General features: G+C 39.4%; 1 protein-coding gene across 2 annotated transcripts; it reads right to left on the bottom strand.

Annotated features, from left to right (window-relative positions):
- Window positions 1–7,582: 7,582 nt before the first annotated feature.
- Window positions 7,583–20,791, bottom strand: LOC121992260 (CDPK-related protein kinase-like). Of its 2 annotated transcripts, none has more exons than XM_042546498.1 (5): window positions 19,798–20,791; window positions 18,983–19,024; window positions 18,774–18,882; window positions 18,537–18,615; window positions 7,583–7,637 (listed from the first exon to the last, which is right to left on the bottom strand). In XM_042546498.1, exons 1-5 carry the CDS (start codon window positions 19,824–19,826, stop codon window positions 7,609–7,611), a joined length of 288 nt encoding a protein of 95 aa, XP_042402432.1. In that variant the 5' UTR covers window positions 19,827–20,791; the 3' UTR covers window positions 7,583–7,608. The 2 variants fall into 2 exon arrangements, with proteins under 2 accessions (XP_042402432.1, XP_042402433.1); XM_042546499.1 differs by lacking the exon at window positions 19,798–20,791 and adding an exon at window positions 19,321–19,614 and having other exon boundaries at window positions 7,602–7,637.
- Between the last annotated feature and the right edge of the window lie 614 nt (window positions 20,792–21,405).

The raw sequence follows: 21,405 nt of genomic DNA, 5'->3' as shown, positions 1-21,405 counted from the left end.
TATAAGTTTCCATTTATGGATTTGACTCCATGGGAGTCAAAAAGGTCTAAATGTAGAAGTTCTAATATTGAGTTGGTTTGTAGTTGATTGGTTGGTTTGTGAGTGGATTTTGTTTGTTTACCTTGTTGACAAGCATTACATATGGTTGATTCTAGGTTAGGTAATTTTGGTAAGCCTCTCACTAGTCCATTTAATTTGCTTATATTTCTAAAGTTGGTGTGAGACATTCTCCTATGCCATAACCAAGTTTCTTTTTTTTGTGTTAAATAACACTTAATTGAAGAAGTGGTTAGGTTGATAGCATAGATGTTGTCTTTTCTAAAACCTTTTAGGCTTATAGTAGGATTATCTAGATGTTTGATTAAATACTCTGTGGATAGAAATTTAACCTTATACCTAGTATCACACAATTGACTTATACTCAGGAGATTGTATTTAAAATTCTCGACAAGTAGAACATTTGTAATTATGAAATCTATTTTTAATTCAATATTACCTATACCGATTACCTTGAGTTTGCCGTTGTTTCCAAAGGCAACTGTTCCTAAGTTTTTGTAAGTGAGCTGAGTGAACTTGGTGTGATCTCCAGTCATGTGTTTGGAGCAACCACTGTCCAAAATCCACTTGGTTTCCTACAATGAGTAGGAATTAAAGTTAGTCTTTTAATTTTTTTTTAAAAGTTATTTAATAATTTTTAAAGTTAATTTAATTTTTTAAAATAATTTTTAAAGTTAATTTAAAATAATTAAAGTTAAAATAGTTTTAAAAGTTAATTTAATTTTTAAAATAATTTTTAAAGTTAATTTAATTTTTAAAATAATTTTTAAAGTTAATTTGATTTTTTAAAATAATTTTTAAAGTTAATTTAAAATAATTAAAGTTAAAATAGTTTTAAAAGTTAATTTAATTTTTAAAGTTAATTTAATTTAAAAATTTTTAAAGTTAAAATAGTTTTAAAAGTTAATTTAATTTTTAAAATAATTTTTAAAGTTAATTTAATTTTTAAAATAATTTTTAAAGTTAATTTAATTTTAAAATTTTTAAAGTTAAAATAGTTTTAAAAGTTAATTTAATTTTTAAAATTAATTTAATTTTTTAAAATAGTTTTAAAATATTTTTTAATAATTTTTAAAGTTAATTTAATTTAAAATTTTTTAATAATTTTTTAAAATAATTTTTAAAGTTAATTTAATTTTAAAATAATTTTTAAAGCTAATTTAATTTTAAAAAATAATTTTTAAAGTTAATTTAATTTTAAAATAATTTTTTAAAGTTAATTTAATTTTAAAATAATTTTTAAAGTTAATTTAATTTTAAAAATATTTTTTAAAGTTAATTTAATTTTAAAATAATTTTTAAAGTTAATTTAATTTTAAAATAATTTTTAAAGTTAATTTAATTTTAAAATAATTTTGTTTTTAATTAGAAATTTAATTTTTAATTAACTCGAAATTTAATTTTAATTAATTTTATTTTAATTTGAAATTTGAAATTTAATTTGAAATTCAAAGTTTAATTTTAATTAATTTTAATTTAAAAATTAATTAATTTAATCCTTAGTCATCTCACCCGATCTAAGTTTTCAATCAGTGAATCCTATGATTTTGTGAGATGAATTAGATTTAATTATAGAGTTTGGTTTAACTTGTGTTAGATTCAGGTTTAGTTTTGGTCTCAATAAATAGGCATTTTTCGGATAAACTTCTAAGCTTGGTGAGTCACTTGGACGTCATTAGAAGTAACCAACCTTTCGAGGTTTTCCGAATAGTCCTATCTACGGAGCTTAGTACTAAACCTTGGTCTAACTAGTTAGGATCCGTTTAAAGGTAGCTTCGGTCGGTTCTACTTGGCCAAATGCACCAGATTGAAGCCATATCTTTCTAGACATGCGATGCCCAAGCTTCCCCAACGTACTATCATCAAAAAACTTCACCAGTACCATGATTCAAGTTAAACTGGGTCCCTTTTTAACTAATCCTAATTACCCTGCCGGGTTAGTTTATTTGAGTTACCCTGTCGGGTAAGTTAGTTTTGGAGGTGCCAGCTATTCTGGAGCCTCCCCCTGAATTATTGGCTTTTAATTTAACTTTTCGTTTTAGCTTTGTGTCTATTTCTTTTATATTTATAATTAACTTGGTGATAATTTATATTTTGTTGAGTTTTAAAATGTTTAAATTTTGAATTTTTTGATTTAGGTTTGTATTTTGGTTTTTGATTTGGTTTATTCGAGTTTATATAATATATTCTTTCTTTAGGTATATAATATTGATTAAGTCCTATTTGCGTGGTTAAACACGCTTTCGGAACCCAAGCTTGATTAGTTGATTTGTATTGAGTTATTAATGATTTAAAAGTTTTATTTGAGTTCGACTTGTATCCGAGTCCGGTTTTATTATAACACGCTTTTTGATTATTCAGGATTAAGTCTAGATTTTTTGATCTTGTAGTGAATTTTTCTAGCATTTCTTTTAACTTATTAATTTCTGATTTTAATGATGAATTCTCCTCAAGTGTTAGATCTTGAGTTGGATTTGAATTTTTTATTTGTTCCTTGAGGCCTTGATTTTCCTCAAGGAGTGATTTGTTTTCATTTTCTATTTTAACTAATTTACTATTTATCAGGAAATAATTTTAAAATTTTTTTTGTTTAAATTAAAATATACCTCATCTGGGCCTTCGGAAACGAGTACGGACTCGTGGCTCGATTCGGGTTCGGACCCGTCTTCCGATTCATCTCCCGATTCGTCTTCCGTTTCAGCTTCGCGGGCCATCAGCGCGAGGTGGCTCTGGTGCTTCTGCTCTTCTACCTCCGATTCGTTCGAGGAGTCGTCCCACGTTGCTTTGAGGGCCTTCTTTTTGGTTGGCTTCGGTTTGTCGAACTTCAGTCTTGGGCATTCATTCTTGTAATGCCCATTTTTATTGCATCCGAAGCAAGTCACGTTCTTTTGTTCCGTGGGAGAACTAATCTTTTGAAGGTCCTTCTTGCTGAAGCTCCTTTTTCTCCTGGTGAACATTTTTCTTACCAAGTTCACCAGGTATTCTTCGTCTTCGGAATCTTGATCGGAATCTTCTTCAGATTCAGACTTGCTCTTCTTTTCTTTGGATGAGCCTGCAAATAAAGCAACACCTTTCTCGGCTCCAACATTAGTTTGTTCATGCAGTTCTAACTCACAAAAAAGCTCGTCTAACTTTAATTTAGATAAATTTTTAGAAATTTTGTAGGCATCTACGATCGATGCCCACAAACTATTACGTGGAAAAGCATTTAGTGCGTACCTTATTAAATCTCTATTTTCCATCTGGTGACTTATCGCGTGGAGTCCGTTGAGGATGTCCTTGATCCTCGCGTGCAGTTGACTTGCCGTTTCCCCTTCCTGCATTTTTATATTAAATATTTTATTTAAAAGTAAGTCTCTTTTTGTTACCTTTGCGTCGCTTGTTCCTTCGTGCAGCTCGATCAATTTGTCCCATAATTCTTTAGCGTTCTGATGCGGTCTGACCCGGTTAAGCTCTTCTCGTGTTAGACCGCAGTGTAGCGTGTTGTTTGCTTTGTTTTCCGTCGACGCCTTTTTCCTCATGTCCGGAGTCCACTGTTCCGTGTCTAGTGGATTTCCGGAGTTGTCGGCTGGAGCTCGGTAGGCCTTTATGATGCTGAACCATTGATCGTAGTCCGTCTTTAGGTATACCTCCATTCTTTTCTTCCAGTACAAGAAGTCATCCCCGTTGAATAGGGGAGGACGTACTGTGCTGAAGCCTTCTAGTTGAGACATCCTGCACACAAGTAAACAACGACAAAAAAAAATATCCCAAGACTTGGTCTTGGATTAGTAGTGAGGGAAAAAATAATAGAAGTATCTAAATTGGTGTTGCACCAATTTAGATTTAATTGTAACGAAAAAATTTCCAAAACAAGTAATAATACCAGATTGGAATTAAGCGTAAAATCGAAAAAAAATAAAGGTTAATTTTTCACCCCTTGTCTGATTGGTGGTTGCACCAAATCAGAGAGGTACCTGCTCTGATACCACTTGTTGGATCGTGAAACGTCGATAGAGGGGGGGGGTGAATATCGATTCGAAAAACCACGTTGAAAAGAGTTAAGCGCAGCGGAATAATAAAAACCAATAGACAAATGAACACGGTGTTTTTTTACTTCGTTCGGAGCCTATGACGACTCCTACTCGAAGGCCCGTACTCCGTGAGTACTTTCGTTGGGCAATTTACTAGCAATTCGCAATGATAAGTACAAAGGCAGTACAAGAAATGCTAATAAATAGTAAGACAAAGCTATACCGACAGAAGGAAAACTACAAGGACAAGAGCGCGTTGTCGGAGCTTCGTTGGAGCGCAGAGCAGCAGAGCAAGCAATCTAAGAATTCTGACTTGATTATGAAGCTCCACCCCTGGGGCTTCTTTTATATGCTGCTCCGGGCGCCTGGATCCCTTCCGGGCGCCCTGGTGCGACGTGGCAAGTCTAATAAGCGAACTCCACGTGGCGACGACTCGGCTTGGATAAAATTCGCCTCCGGGCGCCCGGACCTCCGGGCGCTCGGATCCCCTCCGGGCACCCAGACCCCTCTTCTCCAGAAAATCCTTCTCCTATAAGAAAAGGTTAGTCCGAGGCAAATATACCCTGCAACACAGATTGTTAGCACAGATAAGTAAATTGAGTGTGAATTAGCAAAACAGAGTATGACTTAGATTCCGTCTTTCCGAGACCGGAATCTAGTCACGATCTCGACTTAGATATCCGAAATGGATCTAATCCGGATCGACGCCTAATGTTCCCTTCCCGGGAACGCGTCCTCGCAGTCACTCCCCTCCAGTGACTTACCTCACTTACCTGCCAGACGTCCGGTCAGCCCGTCGACCCGTCTGGACTTCGTGTCAAGCGTCCGGTCAGCCCGTCGACCTGCTTGGACTTCTCGCCAGCTATCCAGTCAGCCCGTCGACCTAGCTGGACTTCTCGCCAAGCGTCCGGTCAGCCCGTCGACCCGCTTGGACTTTGTTTGCACACCCGGTCAGAGTGTTAGATCACAACAAACTAACTTAACCTGATTTTTCATTCATCAAAACCTAAGTTAGACCGTTAGTGCTACCCACACCAACACTTATTTCATTACATTTATTAATGACTTTACACATTTTGGTCATATGTATTTGATCTCTCACAAATTTGAAGCATTAGATTGCTTCAATCATTACTTGAATGAAATTGAGAATCAATTGAAATATAAGGTTAAAACCTTGTGCACTAATCATCGAGGTAAATATTTGTCTGATTAGTTTAGGATAATGTATAATGATAAAAGGATTATTAGACAACTAACTATCTTTAGAACTTCTTAGCAAAATAGTGTTGTTGAAAGAAGAAATCGAACTCTTCTAGACATGATTAGGTCTCTGATGGCTCAAGCTAATTTGCTAATTTCCTATTGGGGAGATGCGTTATTAGCTGCAACCTATATACTTAACCAAGTACCTTCTAAATATGTTCCATTCACTCAATATGAATGTTGGACAGGCAGAAAATCAGATTTGAGTAATATGAGACCTTGGAGATCAGCTGCTTACATCCATGATAAGACTCACAAATATGGAAAATTAGGACCTAGAGATAAGAAGTGTATCTTTATAAGATATTTTGAGACTTCTAAGGGTTATGTCTTCATTAGTGAGCAACTGAAATAAAGTCAAGAGATGTCACATTTCTTGAAATTGAGTTCCTAATACAAGGTGAAGTTGATAAGACAATTCCTCTATTTATGATAGAGGAGGAGGATAATGTTCCTTTATCAACAAATCAGGTATCACGAGAGATTCTTGAATCTAGTTAATCCAGTGGGAGTAATTTGTCGATGAATGAGTAAGTTTCTCAACAGTCTAACCTAAGTTATCAGATTATTCTTCAGAGAAGGTTTGACATTGAGAATGAGACATTGATGATTCTCCCAGTTGACGATGAGGAATCTCGAACAATTGAGGAAACTTTGAGATGCTTAGTTAAAGAAGAATGGAAAATTGCAATGGATGAGGAAATAGAGTCTATGAGAAAGAATCAATTTGGGGATTTAGTTGATCTTCCTTCAAGTCGAAGGGCTATTGAAAATAAGTAGTTTTTCAAAATTAAGAGGAAAACAGATGGATCGATTAATCGATACAAAGCTCGATTAGTTATAAAAGGATATACCTAAGTGAAGGGTATTAATTTTGAAGTGACATTCTCCCCAATTTTGAAGTTTGTGTCAATACGTGTCATCCTAGCTATAGTTTGCACATTTTGACATAGAATTACATCACATGGATATAAAAACAGATTTCCTTAATGGTAATTTTGATGAAGAAATCTATATGGCTCAGCCAGAAGATTATATTATTGAAGGTCAAGAGAAAAGAGTATGTAGGCTCAAGAAGTCTATATATGGGCTAAAACAAGCGTTGAGACAATGGAACATAAGATTTAATCAAGTCATTTTGTCTTATGATTTTGAAATGATAAATGAGGATCATTGTGTTTACCTAAGAAAGAAAAAAGACAAGTTTGTCATCTTATCATTATATGTTGATGATATGCTAATAGCTGAAAGTAACAAAAGTGTGTGATAGAAGTCAAATTATGGCTTTCATAACAATTTGACATAATAGATATAGAAGAAGTTGAGTATATCTTAGGAGTGAAGATCATTAGAGATTGATTAAAAAGACTTTTGGGTTTGTCTCAAGAGGCTTATATTACTAGATGCTACAACACTTCAATATGTCATATTGCAACATTGAATAGACACCTGTAGCGAGAGGTACTATTCTGAGTAAAAGTATGTATCCCAAGATTTTTGAAGAAATAGCTGAAATGAAGAAAAAGCTATATGCTAGTGTTATTGGTAGTTTAATGTACACTATATTGTGTACTCGTCCTGATATAAGCTATGCTATTGGCATAGTTAGTCATTTCTAGTCAAACCCAGGATCGAGGCGCTAGAAAGCGTTCACTACAACAAAAACCTGCATAGACATCGGTTTTCCACCGGTGTCTATTTGATTTTCGACCGATGTCTATGAAGCCGATGTTAAAAGTCTGCCATTTTAGACATCGGGTTAAAACCGGTGTAGTATCACTTAATGACACCGGTCTTCGAATCGGTTATTAACCGGTGTAGTATCACTTAACGACACCGTTTCATCAACGGTGTAAAACCGATGTAATATTGTATGTTAATAACACCAGTTTTGGCAGCGGTAAATGACCGATGTAATATTACTTTATAACACCGGTTTTACATCGGTGGAAAACCGATGTAATATGTATATTTTTTTAACAGCACAGATTTGATTTTAAAACCGACAATAAAAAAAAAATACACAAATATTCACAAATTGTACAAATATTCTTCATTCAATAATATCCATAAAATATACAAATATTCACAAATTATATAAATAATCTTCTTACAACAATATCCATAAAATACCCAAACATTCTTTTTACATCAAAAGCTAGCTAATAGATATCAAAATCAAAGTATAACATTCTGTTAACACATCAAGGTACAACTGTCTCAAATGTAATCTAGCATGCATTCAGCCCACTCGAACCGCACTTCATCAATTTCAACTCTGGAGTACTTGAGATTTGTAAACTGTAAAAACACAAAAATCCACCATATGTCAAATAACTAAAACAAATGTGTGCATGTAAAGCCCGAAAATTCTCAAAACTGTTTTAGAAATTTAGTATGATTTTTCTGGAATTTTTAGATATTTTTCCGGAATTTTCCGAGTAGCGGAAGTAGCAAAAATAATTAGAACCGTAAAATAGCTTAGGCGGGAGTCGAACCCGAGACCTATGGTTTACGGGTAAGTTTAGTAACCGGTGAACCCAGCAGGGCCGTGCTGAAAGAAAGAGGAATCAATTATAGTTATATTAGAGTTGGGCCTAGTTACCCACTTAATATAAATAAGAACTTAAGTTGGGGTTTGGTTTATTTTCAAGTTGGTTCGGCAATTCCTCCTCACGAAATCCTCACACCACTTTCCCTCTCCAAACCCTCAACGCCGAACACCCCTTCTCCTCTTCCTCTCTCGGCGCCCAAGTCCCAAGGGCTCTCGGATCACTTTCCGGCGACGACTCCAACACGAAAGAGGTTCTTCTCCGCGAGAGGAACGCGAAGACGTGATCGGATCGTCGGGAGGATCATCTCCACCTGAACTCTAGCGAATAGAATCGTAAGAAATTACGATCAAGAGGTAAGAAACCCCTCACCTGCAGTATAATAGCTCCGTTTGGATTTTCTATGCATTAGATTAGTAATATGCAGGTTTTGTTGACATGTAGGGTGTTTTAACCCTCCTCTTAGATTTAGGGATTTTAGTTGAGCACCTTTAGATGGGCCGGACACGCTTACCCTCTTCAGTTGGGGTTGTAGACGTTGTCGGGTGCCTAAAGGTGATCTCCCTAATAAAGAGGAGAGTTGGGGCACACTAAGTGTTCGACAAAATAACTAGATCAGTAAAAATGCAACTTAGGCATTTTAATAGTACAGTTAAATGCATTAGAAGCGTTTAAAACAGTAAATCAGTTTATTTTAGCTATATGGGACTACGGTCCAATGGGTGGGCTCCCACAGTCGCCTCTAGGTTCAGATATCCTAGCTCTAGGTTCAGATAACCTAGAAACAGCATGTTATATCAGTTAGCTATAGATATCAGTATTTTATTTTCAGTGGCACTGTACTGGATTAGATATCCATTGGGTTGGACTCCCACAGTCGTCCCTAGGTTCAGATAGCCTAGACAACCCTGCTAAATTCGGGACTTGCAACCCCGGGTCTAGTAGGGATGCGCGCACAGCAAGTACAGTTGCCGGGCCCAAACAGCATGATTATGTATTTTCACTTATTATGTATTAGATTTCAAAACTCAAAATCAATTATGCTAGTTGAGTTTGTTTCCAGTTACAGATTTAGTTTCAGTTAGTTTAGCTTATATTCAGTTCAGTGTTTATTTGGTTGCTTTGCCATGATTCAGTGCTTATGCCATGCTTATATGTTATGCCTTATGATTTCAGTATGCCATGTCTTAGCAAGTTCAGCGCATATTTTCAAATAGCATGATTTAAAAGCATATTGCATCGAATGCATGATTTTGTGAGGTAGATGGTTTCTTACTAAGCTTTAAGCTTACAGATTCTACTTTTCCTTATACTGCAGATAAAGGTAAAGGAAAGATGGACTAGCAGGGGAGGCTGGAGGTCAATGCAGATGAGGAAGTGTGTGTATGGAACTGGAATCAAAGATCCTTAGGGGATTTAGCAAGTTTAAACGATTGGACTTTTAGTATTTCTGTGTTATGCACTTTCAGTTATTAAATGCTACAAATTAGTAGACCATGTTTATATTCAGTTTAGAATGCTAGCTTTATGTCATTAGAATATGTTCTATAGATTTTAGAAGTGTTGTGTGAGGTCTTGGCACGCCAAAGTGCTGAAATCCGAGTCCCTGGGTGAAATCAGACTCTGATCGGTCTCCCGACCGATCAGGGCCTGGCCGTGTCACCGATCCAGACAGATACAGTAGGCTACTGTATCCTCCTGGATCGGTCAGCCGACCGATCCAGCGCGATACAGTAGCGATCCCAGCGTCTCCAGGTGCCTGGATCGGTCGGCAGACCGATCCAGACCCACCTGGATCGGTCTTGCCGACCGATCCAGCCTCTTCTGGATCGGTCCGCAGACCGATCCAGCCTCTGCTGGATCGGTCAGCCGACCGATCCAGTTGGGAGCAGGAGCTTCCCCAGCTTTGATCGATCCGTAGATCGATCAGCAGGCCGGCAGGTAGTTGGGAAGTTAGTTTCTAGCCCCTAGCTCGGTGGGGCGTTCAGGTTCCCCTCCGTAACATATGTACACCAGCAGAGAAGGTCTTTGGACCTTTCTTATCAGTTGTATCGGTCATTAGTAGAGTAAAATTTTAATTAGCCCAGCTTTCCGCACAGTATAGTTTAGCATTATTGTGACGATTCGCCTTACAGCCTAGTAGTAGAAGGCGGGTCGTTACAGAGTGGTATCAGAGCCGTGTTCCATACTTCCTACACACACATCAGCATTGTACCTGCAGCTTCCAAGTAAGAACACCTCTACTTTATTTATGCTTCTTGTTTATTATTACAGCTCATGTTTATATACCTACTGCTTGTTAGCATGTGATAGTTTAAACATGATATCAGTAGTTAGATAACCGTGATAGTGTTAGTTATACCTATGTTCTCTATGTCTTTAGAAATGGCACGAGGACGCCCAGCTAGAAGGGCACTAGCTACTGAGCCCCAGCAAGAGGCAGGCAGTTCAGTGCCTCCTCCAGACCTTACAGCACTAGTGGCTCAGTTACAGCAGCAACTAGCTGAACAGCAACAGGAAATAGCCACCTTAAAGGCTAATCAGCAGAATACCCCCACAGTCACCCCGGAACCGAATCTGACGACTCCAGAAGTCTTAGAGGTTCCACCAGCCCAGTAGCCCCAGCAGCTGAGCCAAGAAAGGAAGCCTATCTGATCCAGTGGCAGCGAGTCAAGCCAGAGAACTTCTCAGGCGCTAGTGAACCATGGGATGCACAAGCCTGGTTCAAAACACTGGAGAGCACGATGGAGCTTCTGGACTGGCCAGAACATGAGAAGGTGAAGTGTGCCTCCTTCTGCCTGACAGGAGATGCACGCATGTGGTGGGAAAGAATCAGAACGAGCGCCCAAGTGAACCGGATGACATGGGCTGACTTTGAGAAGGAATTCTTTGAGTTCTTTCATATGCGGGTTACAAACCGCCACTATGACGAGTTCACCGAATTTCGTCAGGCAACCTCTCCGTTGAGGAAGCCGTGAAGAAATTCAACAAGTTGGCTCGTCTATGCCTGAGCTAGTCAAGACGGAAAAGGAACGGATCGGGTTGATGCTCAAGATGCCGAGGCCGGAGATAGATGAACGTGGCGGTGGCATACATAGGCCACAAACCACGGAGGAGTTAGTGAGCGGTGCCTTGACCACAGAGCATTACCAGAATGAGGCAGCAGAAGCAAGTCTCCTCGAGTCCAAGGGCCAATGAAACTCTCACACTCAAAAACAGCAAGGCCACAGCTCTAACTGGAAAGGGAACTCCAACAACAAGCGCAAATCGGGAGTGACTCAAAGGAGGACCATCTAGCAAGCGACCCAGTTATCCAAAGTGTGCCACTTGTGGGAGATTCCACCCGTGGGTTTGTCGCAAGGGCACACGAGGATGCTTTGAATGTGGACAAGAAGGGCACATGGCCAAGGTTCGAACAAGACCGGTCTCCTCACCACGCAGATCCAGATGCAGCCACCACCGCTACATCGATGCAGTCGCTTAGAAGGTCCACCATCACCGGGCCGATTAGAAGCCCTCCTATGGCGAACGCGAGGATCTACTCACTCACCGAGAGGACGAGCAAATGCCTCCGTCACAGTCGATTAGCATTTTCAAGATAGTGCTACCGTTCTATTTGACATCGGGGCAACCCATTCATATATAGCCGGGATGTTCTCCGAGAAATTAGAAATACCCAGTACTCTGGTCGGGGCACTACCTTCGTGAGAGGTCATGGCATCGACGATGGCTCAGCGGTGGCTCATCGAACTTTTGTGATCCGATCCGGAAATGACCGACTACGACATCATCCTTGGAATGGACTTCGATCGATACGGTGCTTCCATAGAGTGCCGTAAACAGAAGTTAAAGCCGAAGTACAGCTCGAGTACATCGGAGAACCAAAGAGAAAAGCCAAGAATTTTCATCCTCAAGATGAATTGGGATGTACGGGTACCTAGCACATGTAGTCATTACCAGTCAGGACCAACAGCTAACAGAGGTCCGAGTTGTATGTGACTACCCAGCAGTCTTCCCTGAAGAGTTACCAGCACAGTGAGATTGAATTTGAGATAGAGCTCTTCCCCGGCACCAATCCTATTTCCAAAGCGCCCACCGCATGGCTCCAGCAGAATGAAGGAACTTCATGAGCAACTCAGGAGCTACTTGACAAGGGCTTCATACGCCTAGTCACTCACCATGGGAGCGCCGTGCTATTCGTGAAGAAGAAGGATGGAAGCATGCTACTGTGTATAGACTACAGAGCACTGAATCAGTCACGATCAAGAATCCTCTTCCCAGAATAGATGACCTGTTTGACCAGCTAAAGGGAGCGGCAGTGTTCTCAAAATTGACCTCAGATCGGATATCACCAAGTCGAGTCAAGGAGGGTGATATATCGAAGACGACATTCAGGACCGATACGGACATTACGAGTTCGTAGTCATGCCTTTTATGACAAATGCTCCAGCTACATTCATGGATCTTATGAATATTCGAGGAGTATTTAGATAAGTTTGTGATTGTGTTTATCGATGACATTCTTATCTACTCAGAACTCGGGAAGAACACTCGAGCACCTGAAACTAGTATTGCAGACCCTTCAACAGAATCAGACTATACGCCAAGTTCACGAAATGTGAGTTTTGGCTAAATCGTGTCCTTCCCGGGTCACGTCATCTCAAAGGATGGTATTATGGTAGATCCCAGCAAGATAGAAACTGGAAGAGACCTAAGAACGCCAATGAGATCGGGAGCTCGGGATTAGCAGGATATTACAGAAAATTTGTAGAGGACTTCTCCAGATAGCCTCCCAACGCCTCTCACCAGAAGAACAAGAAATTTCAAAGGATGAGGATCTGAGAACAAATAACTCAAGAGGAGATTGACTAGTGCACCTATTCGACATCGCCGTAAAATACGCATAGATATATATAGTGACGCCTAAATTGGGATTAGGAGCAGTGCTGATGCAAGATGGCAAGGTAATCGCCTATGCCTCCAGACAGCTCAAGGATTATGAGAAGAACTACCCTACTCATGATCTCAAGCTTGCAGCAGTAGTGTTCGCTCTCAAAATTTGGAGACATTACTTGTATGGAGCTCAGTGCAGAGTGTATACAGATCATCAGAATCTGAAGTACTTCTTCACTCAGAAGGATCTGAATATGGGACATTGCAGGTGGCTAGAGCTGGTCAAAGATTATGACATAGACATCCTCTACCACCCAGGGAAAGCCAATAGGGTAGCAGATGCACTTAGCAGAAAATCCAGCGCTACCTTATTATCTCTAGAAGCCATGTCACCACCCCTACAGAAGGAGATTGAGGATTTTGGTCTCGAACTCATTGTCGGACAGCTCTCTACTATGACCTTAGAGTCTACCTTGCTTGGTGATATTCAGTCAGCTCAGGATCAGGACCCTGAAATTCACAAAATCAAGCAAGGGCTAACAGAACCAGAAAGTAGAGAATTCAGAGTGTCCGAAGAAGGGTGTTGTATTTGGTGACATGATGTTCCAGATCGGGAGGAGCTGGAGATGATTTTAGATGAGGCTCACAGACTCCCTACGCGATGCATCCGAGTTCCACCAAAATGTATCAAGACCGAAGAACCGTTTTGGTGGCCGGGATGAAGCGAGACATCGCCAGATATGTTAGCATCCGCCTCACCTGTCAGAGGGTAACAGCGACCAGGAGGAGTTCTGCAGCCTATACAGATTCCAGAATGGAAATGGGAGGATATCTCTATGGACTTCATAGTGGGACTACCCAGAACCACGAATGGTTTTGATGCCATTTGGGTAATAGTCGACAGGTTGACTAAATCAGCCCACTGTTTAGCTATCAAGATATCCTACTCCATGGAGAAGCTAGCTCAGTTGTATCTCCAGGAGATCGTCAGACTACATGGAGTCCCACGAACCATCATTTCAGACAGACAGCAGATTCACATCACACTTCCGGGAGTGTGTACAACAAGATTGGGCACCAAATTGAAATTCAAAGACCTTCCATCCTCGATGATGGTCGACGGAGGAGCGAGTAAAGTACTCAAGATATGCAGCGCAGCCCTAGACTTCAAGGAAGTTGGTGCAAATATCCGAGTTTAGCAGAATTTGCATACAACAACGATTATCAGTATCGGCATGACACCTTATGAGGCACTCTATGGGCGGAGGTGCATCACCAATCTGCTGGTATGAGAGTGGTGAAAGGAACTAGAGCTTCGATGATCTAGTGGCGGATACCACTACAGATTCCCAGAGGATACAGCCTGCTATGTCGATACACCACGAGACCCCTAGTTTTCTGGGGGGCTCGTGAGTAGCTCCATGAAGGAGTCATGGGAAGAAGGCAAGCTAGCTCCTAGATATGTGGGACCATACCTTATCGCGAAGAGAGTGGGCAAGGTAGCATATGAGCTAGAGCTACCTCAGGAGATGTCGACCGTCCACAACGTATTTCATGTCTCCATGTCAAGAAGCATATTCCGACGCCACCGTGTGATTGAGCCCCGTTGGTACAGTCCGTGATGATCTCAATGATGACATGGCCTATTCGGATAATAGACCGAGGTAAAGAAATTACGGAACAAGGAAGTACCATTAGTCAAAGTCACCGGCAAAATCACACAGCAGAGGCGACTTGGGAGACAGAGGCCGATGAGATGTATACCAGACTGTTTTAAGTTCGGGACTAACTTTTATAAGGTATGGGATTAGAAGCCCAAAATTCTCAAACTGTTTTAGAAATTTAGTATGATTTTTCTGGAATTTTAGATATTTTTATCGGAAGTAGCAAAATAATTAGAACCGTAAAAAGCTAAGCGGGAGTCGAACCCGAGACCTATGGTTTACGGGTAAGTTTAGTAACGTGAACCAGGCCGTGCTGAAAGAAAGAGGAATCAATTATAGTTATATTAGAGTTGGGCCTAGTTACCCAGTTAATATAAATAAGAACTTAAGTTGGGGTTTGGTTTATTTTCAAGTTGGTTCGACAATTCCTCCTCACGAAATCCTCACGCCACTTTCCCTCTCCAAACCCTCAACGCCGAACACCCCTTCTCCTCTTCCTCTCTCGGCGCCCAAGTCCCAAGGGCTCTCGGATCACTTTCCGGCGACGACTCCAACACGAAAGAGGTTCTTCTCCGCGAGAGGAACGCGAAGACGTGATCGGATCGTCGGGAGGATCATCTCCACCGGAACTCTAGCGAATAGAATCGTAAGAAATTACGATCAAGAGGTAAGAAACCCCTCACCTGCAGTATAATAGCTCCGTTTGGATTTTCTATGCATTAGATTAGTAATATGCAGATTTTGTTGACATGTAGGGTGTTTTAACCCTCCTCTTAGATTTAGGGATTTTAGTTGAGCACCTTTAGATGGGCCGGACACGCTTACCCTCTTCAGTTGGGGTTGTAGATGTTGTCGGGTGCCTAAAGATGATCTCCCTAATAAAGAGGAGAGTTGGGGCACACTAAGTGTTCGACAAAATAACTAGATCAGTAAAAATGCAACTTAGGCATTTTAATAGTACAGTTAAATGCATTAGAAGCGTTTAAAACAGTAAATCAGTTTATTTTAGCTATATGGGACTACGGTCCAATGGGTGGGCTCCCACGCTCTAGGTTCAGATAACCTAGCTCTAGGTTCGATAACCTAGAAACAAGATGTTATATCGATTAGCTATAGATATCAGATTTTATTTTATGGCACTGCATCGATTAGATATCCATTGGTTTGGACTCCCACGTCCCTAGGTTCAGATAACCTAGACAACCCCGCTAAATTCGGGACTTGCAACCCGGGTCTAGTAGGGATGCGCGCACAGCAAGTACAGTTGCCGGGCCCAAACAGCATGATTATGTATTTTCACTTATTATGTATTAGATTTCAAAACTCAAAATCAATTATGCTAGTTGAGTTTGTTTCCAGTTACAGATTTAGTTTCAGTTAGTTTAGCCTATATTCAGTTCAGTGTTTTATTTGGTTGCTTTGCCATGATTCAGTGCTTATGCCATGCTTATATGTTATGCCTTACGATTTCAGTATGCCATGTCTTAGCAAGTTCAGCGCATATTTTCAAATAGCATGATTTAAAAGCATATTGCATCGAATGCATGATTTTGTGAGGTAGATGGTTTCTTACTAAGCTTTAAGCTTACAGATTCTACTTTTCCTTATACTGCAGATAAAGGTAAAGGAAAGATGGACTAGCAGTGGAGGCTGGAGGTCAATGCAGATGAGGAAGTGTGTGTATGGAACTGGAATCAAAGATCCTTAGGGGATTTAGCAAGTTTAAACGATTGGACTTTTAGTATTTCTGTGTTATGCACTTTCAGTTATTAAATGCTACAAATTAGTAGACCATGTTTATATTCAGTTTAGAATGCTAGCTTTATGTCATTAGAATATGTTCTATAGATTTTAGAAGTGTTGTGTGAGGTCTTGGCACGCCAAAGTGCTGAAATCCAAGTCGGTGAGGACTGATCGGTCTCCCGACCGATCAGGGCTTGGACTGGATCGGTCACCGACCGATCCAGACAGAGAGGTTATCATGTCCTCTGGATCGGTCGCGGACCGATCCGGCCATCTGATCGATAGCGATCCCGCCGTCTCCAGTGCTCGGATCGGCTCGCAGATCGATCCACCGATCGTCTGCCGACCGATCCACCTCTCATCGGCCACCACCAATCCAGCTTGGGAGCAGGAGCTTCTCAGATTTGATCGATCAGCAGGCCGGCAGGTAGTTGGGAAGTTAGTTTCTAGCCCCTAGCTCAGTTGGGGCGTTCAGGTTCCCCTCCGTAGCATATGTACACCAGCAGAGAAGGTCTTTGGACCTTTCTTATCAGTTGTATCGGTCATTAGTAGAGTAAAATTTTAATTAGCCCAGCTTTCCGCACAGTATAGTTTAGCATTATTGTGACGATTCGCCTTACAGCCTAGTAGTAGAAGGCGGGTCGTTACAGTGCATGTATCAAATAAAATAGAATACTGAGTTTTTAAAGGCTGCTGTGGAAGATAACGAATATAACAGTGAAGGAAGCATAGAAGAACAACGAAAATGTTCATAGTTAACAAGCAAATGAAGAGATATACTATTTATTGTACTACCTCTGATGCCATCTTCCAAATCTCATAAGCAAGAATGCAACTGTGCCCTTTGTATACACATGGCTAATAGACATAATACAATAAGGAGCAAAAGCTATAAAATTCACCATCACCACGCAATCAATGAAGCAGGCAAACACAAGGTGGGTTGATATGAAGTGAAAGTGTTAATTAAGTGGAACTGCAGCAAATCATGACTCAAGTCTGAGCTTTTTTTGCAGCATTCATCTTTCCCAGATAATTCCTTCAGTGATTTTTGCTGCTAACTTGGTTTCTATTTTTTCACATCTTTGTATTAGCGGAATGGATTAAGATTATAAAACCCTCTTACATTTCTTTTGCAGTTGGTTGATTTTGAGAGCTGGAAAATTATTTTCTCAGAATCTAAGAAAAGTGCTGGTTACTTCAGCAGAGTCTCTCTTCCAGAATATAATGTTCCTCGAGAGCAACAAGAAATGGAAATTCAAGCTAACATCTTTGCTTTTGGAGTAGTTTTACTGGAAATAATCAGTGGAAGACCTCCATATTGCAAGGAAAGAGGGTGTCTAATAAATTGGGTAAGATGCATATTTGAAAATATTTGATACTCAAAAACAACATCAGCTTCTTGTAACAGATACTGAGGGCATAAACCCAAATTTGTTCTTATTTCCTACAAACTTCCGATAATCATTTGTTCCATGTAGTTTAGAAGCTTAATTCTCAACGAACCCTCTAATCAGTTCATACAATAGTCAGGGTAAGTTAAAGGTTGTATTACCTCTATTTAGCTACCTTATCACATCCCAACTGAGGAAACCATAGCCTCGCTGCAAATCACAAGTTTCTTTCAACATTATCTTCCCTTTGGAGATTCATTAGTTGGAAAAGACATAACATTGTTTGCCCTTTGGGTTCGCTAGTCTCAAGATATATCCTTCTTGATCCAACAGTTTGTGATTCATATTAGTAGATTCATGTTATATATCCATGGCTCATTGTTCTTCTATGTTATACAGGCCACAAAGTATCTTCAAAACCCAGAAGAGATAAGTAAACTAGTAGACCCTGAACTGAAAAACACAAAGTCAGAAGACCTCGCGGGTTACAGTTAGCCATGTGCATGAAGATGGGGGTCTAAAAGTGTATATCTGGTTAAGTAGTTTCTATTACTGGCTTTTACTGTAACAGATCAACTGAAAAGTGTATATCTGGTTAATTTACAAGTAATGAAGTATTCACAATCAGGAAGCTATTTAATGGTCTTCTTTCTTATCAAGAGCAGGGAATTTTCTTGATGCAAACTAGCCAATTACTGTAATCATAGGGCACAAGGTCACAAAACTCAAAAACATCGATTATGATAGGACGCTGAGATCCTAAGCAGCAATTTTACTTCAGAAAAACCTTGGAAACGATCCCAAATTCAAATACTTCAGTGGCAAAGGAAACTCACAACAAATGGTACCAGAGAAAACAACAAAAGGAATCCATAACAAAATAGGATAACATTTTTCATGTTTAACATCACCAAAAAAGCAATCAACTAGACCATGCCACTAAACAATGCTCACCTGGTTTAACAAAATCGGAAAGGCCAAAATCAATCAACTTCATCTGAGCATTTTCATCTCTAGTGGTGAAAAGAAAATTCTGTTGTTAAATACAAGGAAGAAATATTAACAGCGCTGAAAAATATATGTTGAAAAAGAAATGAACAGCAGAATACCCTAAGTTGCTCCTGTAAAATTAGAGATCTAAAGTAATATCATGTCTGCATAAATTGAATCAAAGTTCTCTATGATACAAACCTCTGGCTTTAAATCACGATGCACAACACCTTGAAGATGACAAAAGGCGATTACACTCAGTATTTGAATAACTATAGCTTTTGCATCCTCCTCTGAGTACCTTCCACCTCTTGAGAACACAAGGGAAAAAAAGCAATCAAAAGTTATTAATTTTTAAATTCAAATAATCAAATAGATATAAATTATGGCCAATAAAATCACTTTTTTACCTGGATAAAATTCTTTCTAATAATTCTCCACCTTCACATAATCTGGAAAAGAGAAAAACATATTGTTGAGTTCCAAATTAACAGAAGTACTACATAATTTTTTTTTAAAAAAATTGCTGCCCATCATCTTAGAAGTGTTCATTTTAAAATTTGTATGGAAAAGTATTATCATTTTTCCTTAGTGCAGATACAAAGTGGAAAGCAAAGAGGCATATTAGTAGGATACTACATGCAAAAAGTTTTGGATATATCAACTCTATCTTGTGACATGGAACAAATATCATATGTAGAAACGTTGTTACTCATTGTTAAGTTAACTAGAGTTAATTAAGACATACTCCATGACTACGTAGACGTTAAGTGCATCCTCACATGCATCATAAAATTTGACAAGATTATTATGGTTGGACAAGGCTTTGAGGATTTACTTGAAAATATATTACAAATTATATTTTGGCATTTTTGGTTAAAAAAAATTTTCAAAAAAAAAAACAAGAACCAAATATAATTAAACTATCAAACTCATCAAACCAAAGCAAGACATAGAAACCAAAATTTAAATCATGTTCTTTTCGATTTTCTACATGGAACCAAATAATGGAGGCCTCAGATAAAATGACCAACATCATTCTACAAGCCATTGCTACTAGATCAATACACTATGACAGTATGAATAAACTTGATATTCATCTAGTTAATAAATGGGAATCAGGAGGCACAAAATGTCAAAGTTGTAGCATGCGTAAGAAACAAGAAACTCAAAGAACAGGACATACAATGAGGCATAACAAAATGATTCAGGTCAAGGAGTCTACCTGTCCAATAATGACTGCCTTGACTTCATCAAAGGAAGTCAAATGAAGAGCTGGAAAAGATAGCATGAACTTTGATAACTTTCACCTAAGACCTTAACAGGCATTAACTTACATAACTGCACAATAAACAGTCAAAAAGATGGACAATAAATGATGTGGAACAACATAATCATTATTTCTCCCAACTCTGTGTGTAGTGATTACACATGCTTGCACCCTTACAGAAGTTTCAGTATGCTTCTATCTCAACCCATGTTATAATAGACGCAGAAACACACTTTTCCATGTCAGTTCTATTCTTAAAAGTAAAAAATAGTGCATTTCAGGAAAGAGAAGAAATGACTATTTTTTTCTAGCAATATTGATTAGAAGAGATTAACCTTGGTACCATATATAAGGTAGAACCAAAAGCTTCACAAGGCAGATCAGTAGTCCCGAAGTTTGAGTATATAAATTACATTCAAGTTTTGGCTAGGGAACATGAACAATTTCCTAGCAGCATGATGTCAACAAATGAAAATAACTGATAATTTTCTTACAGTAACCCACTATTGAGAAGAATTTCTATCATCCACATATCAGCACCATGTGAATGTCATAGTCATCAGGTGGAGTTGGAGACACAAAAAATCTCTCATCTCTGGTAACAAACTCACATTTACATTTTATCTTCAACTTACCGAAGGCGTAGATCACAAGCCATAGTGTTTTCACAATGATCAACCTACTGAAATAACTATGGAAATGATGACCACGACCTACAATTCAAGCATCAATGCAAGTATGCAACAACCAAATGGTTTTATTAGCTTAAACAGACGCCAACCAAAAATGTTTATATATTCTAAAACCTATTGAGCTGATTACCGTTTGCAGAATCCTTATCATTTTGTAGCATCAACTCTTCTTCCTCTTCTTCTGTCTCTACCTCAACAGGAGCCCCGCCAAAGCTCATGTGATTGTATTGCAGCAGGACGACCTTGTCGAAAACATAACCAGGCTCTGAGTGTGCAAAACCAAAAAAATATATATACATAATCAATCTATAAAGCAATTAATAGCCAGCGATAAGCAACCCCAACAAATAAATCAATCTTTGTCCGATTTCAACGATGTAAACTACTGTGCAAGTTATACCTCTTTTCGCGTTCACTCTCTTGTCAAAGAGTCGAACTGGATCAGACCCTTCTAAACAAGCAGCATAAGCAATCATCCTGAACACCGCCAAACCGAACAAGCAGCATAAGCTCTTAGGTGGGGCGGAGGGTAGATAGGGACGCTGCCGCGCATCTCCATCTCCACAAACCTGCACAGGTTCTGCGCGTAGGGTTTCTGAAGCTGGCCGGGGAGAGCCTCCAGCCATGTCTCCTCGACCAAGAGCTCTCCCAGCTTCACATAGGGATCGGAATGAGTACCTTTCCTTGTCGCGATCCTTTCGGAACAGATACTGAGGTTCCGCTTCCATCGGGAAAGGGATCGGCCGGCGTCGACCCTCTTCGCCTGCTCCAACGTGAGTGCGGAGGGGTGTTCACCGGCGATGAGAGGAGGGGCGTGGAGGGTGGAGAGGGGGGATTTGAGGGTCATGGATTCCGGGGAGAGGGAGATCGG

This window comes from Zingiber officinale, chromosome 6B (genome assembly GCF_018446385.1).
Source record: "Zingiber officinale cultivar Zhangliang chromosome 6B, Zo_v1.1, whole genome shotgun sequence".
Taxonomy (NCBI): domain Eukaryota; kingdom Viridiplantae; phylum Streptophyta; class Magnoliopsida; order Zingiberales; family Zingiberaceae; genus Zingiber; species Zingiber officinale.
The sequence above is the reverse complement of the archived record's forward strand: the minus strand, read 5'-3'. Positions and strand labels throughout refer to the sequence as shown.

What these genes read in the sequence shown, in the direction of transcription:
- LOC121992260 (XM_042546498.1), bottom strand. Translation starts at nt 19,826, where the DNA reads ATGAAGTCAAGGCAGTCATTATTGGACAG. An exon ending in TTAGAAAGAATTTTATCCAG is followed by an intron (nt 18,883 to 18,982) that starts GTAAAAAAGTGA and finishes TGTGTTCTCAAG; the next exon opens with AGGTGGAAGGTACTCAGAGG. An exon ending in ATCGTGATTTAAAGCCAGAG is followed by an intron (nt 18,616 to 18,773) that starts GTTTGTATCATA and finishes ATTTAACAACAG; the next exon opens with AATTTTCTTTTCACCACTAG.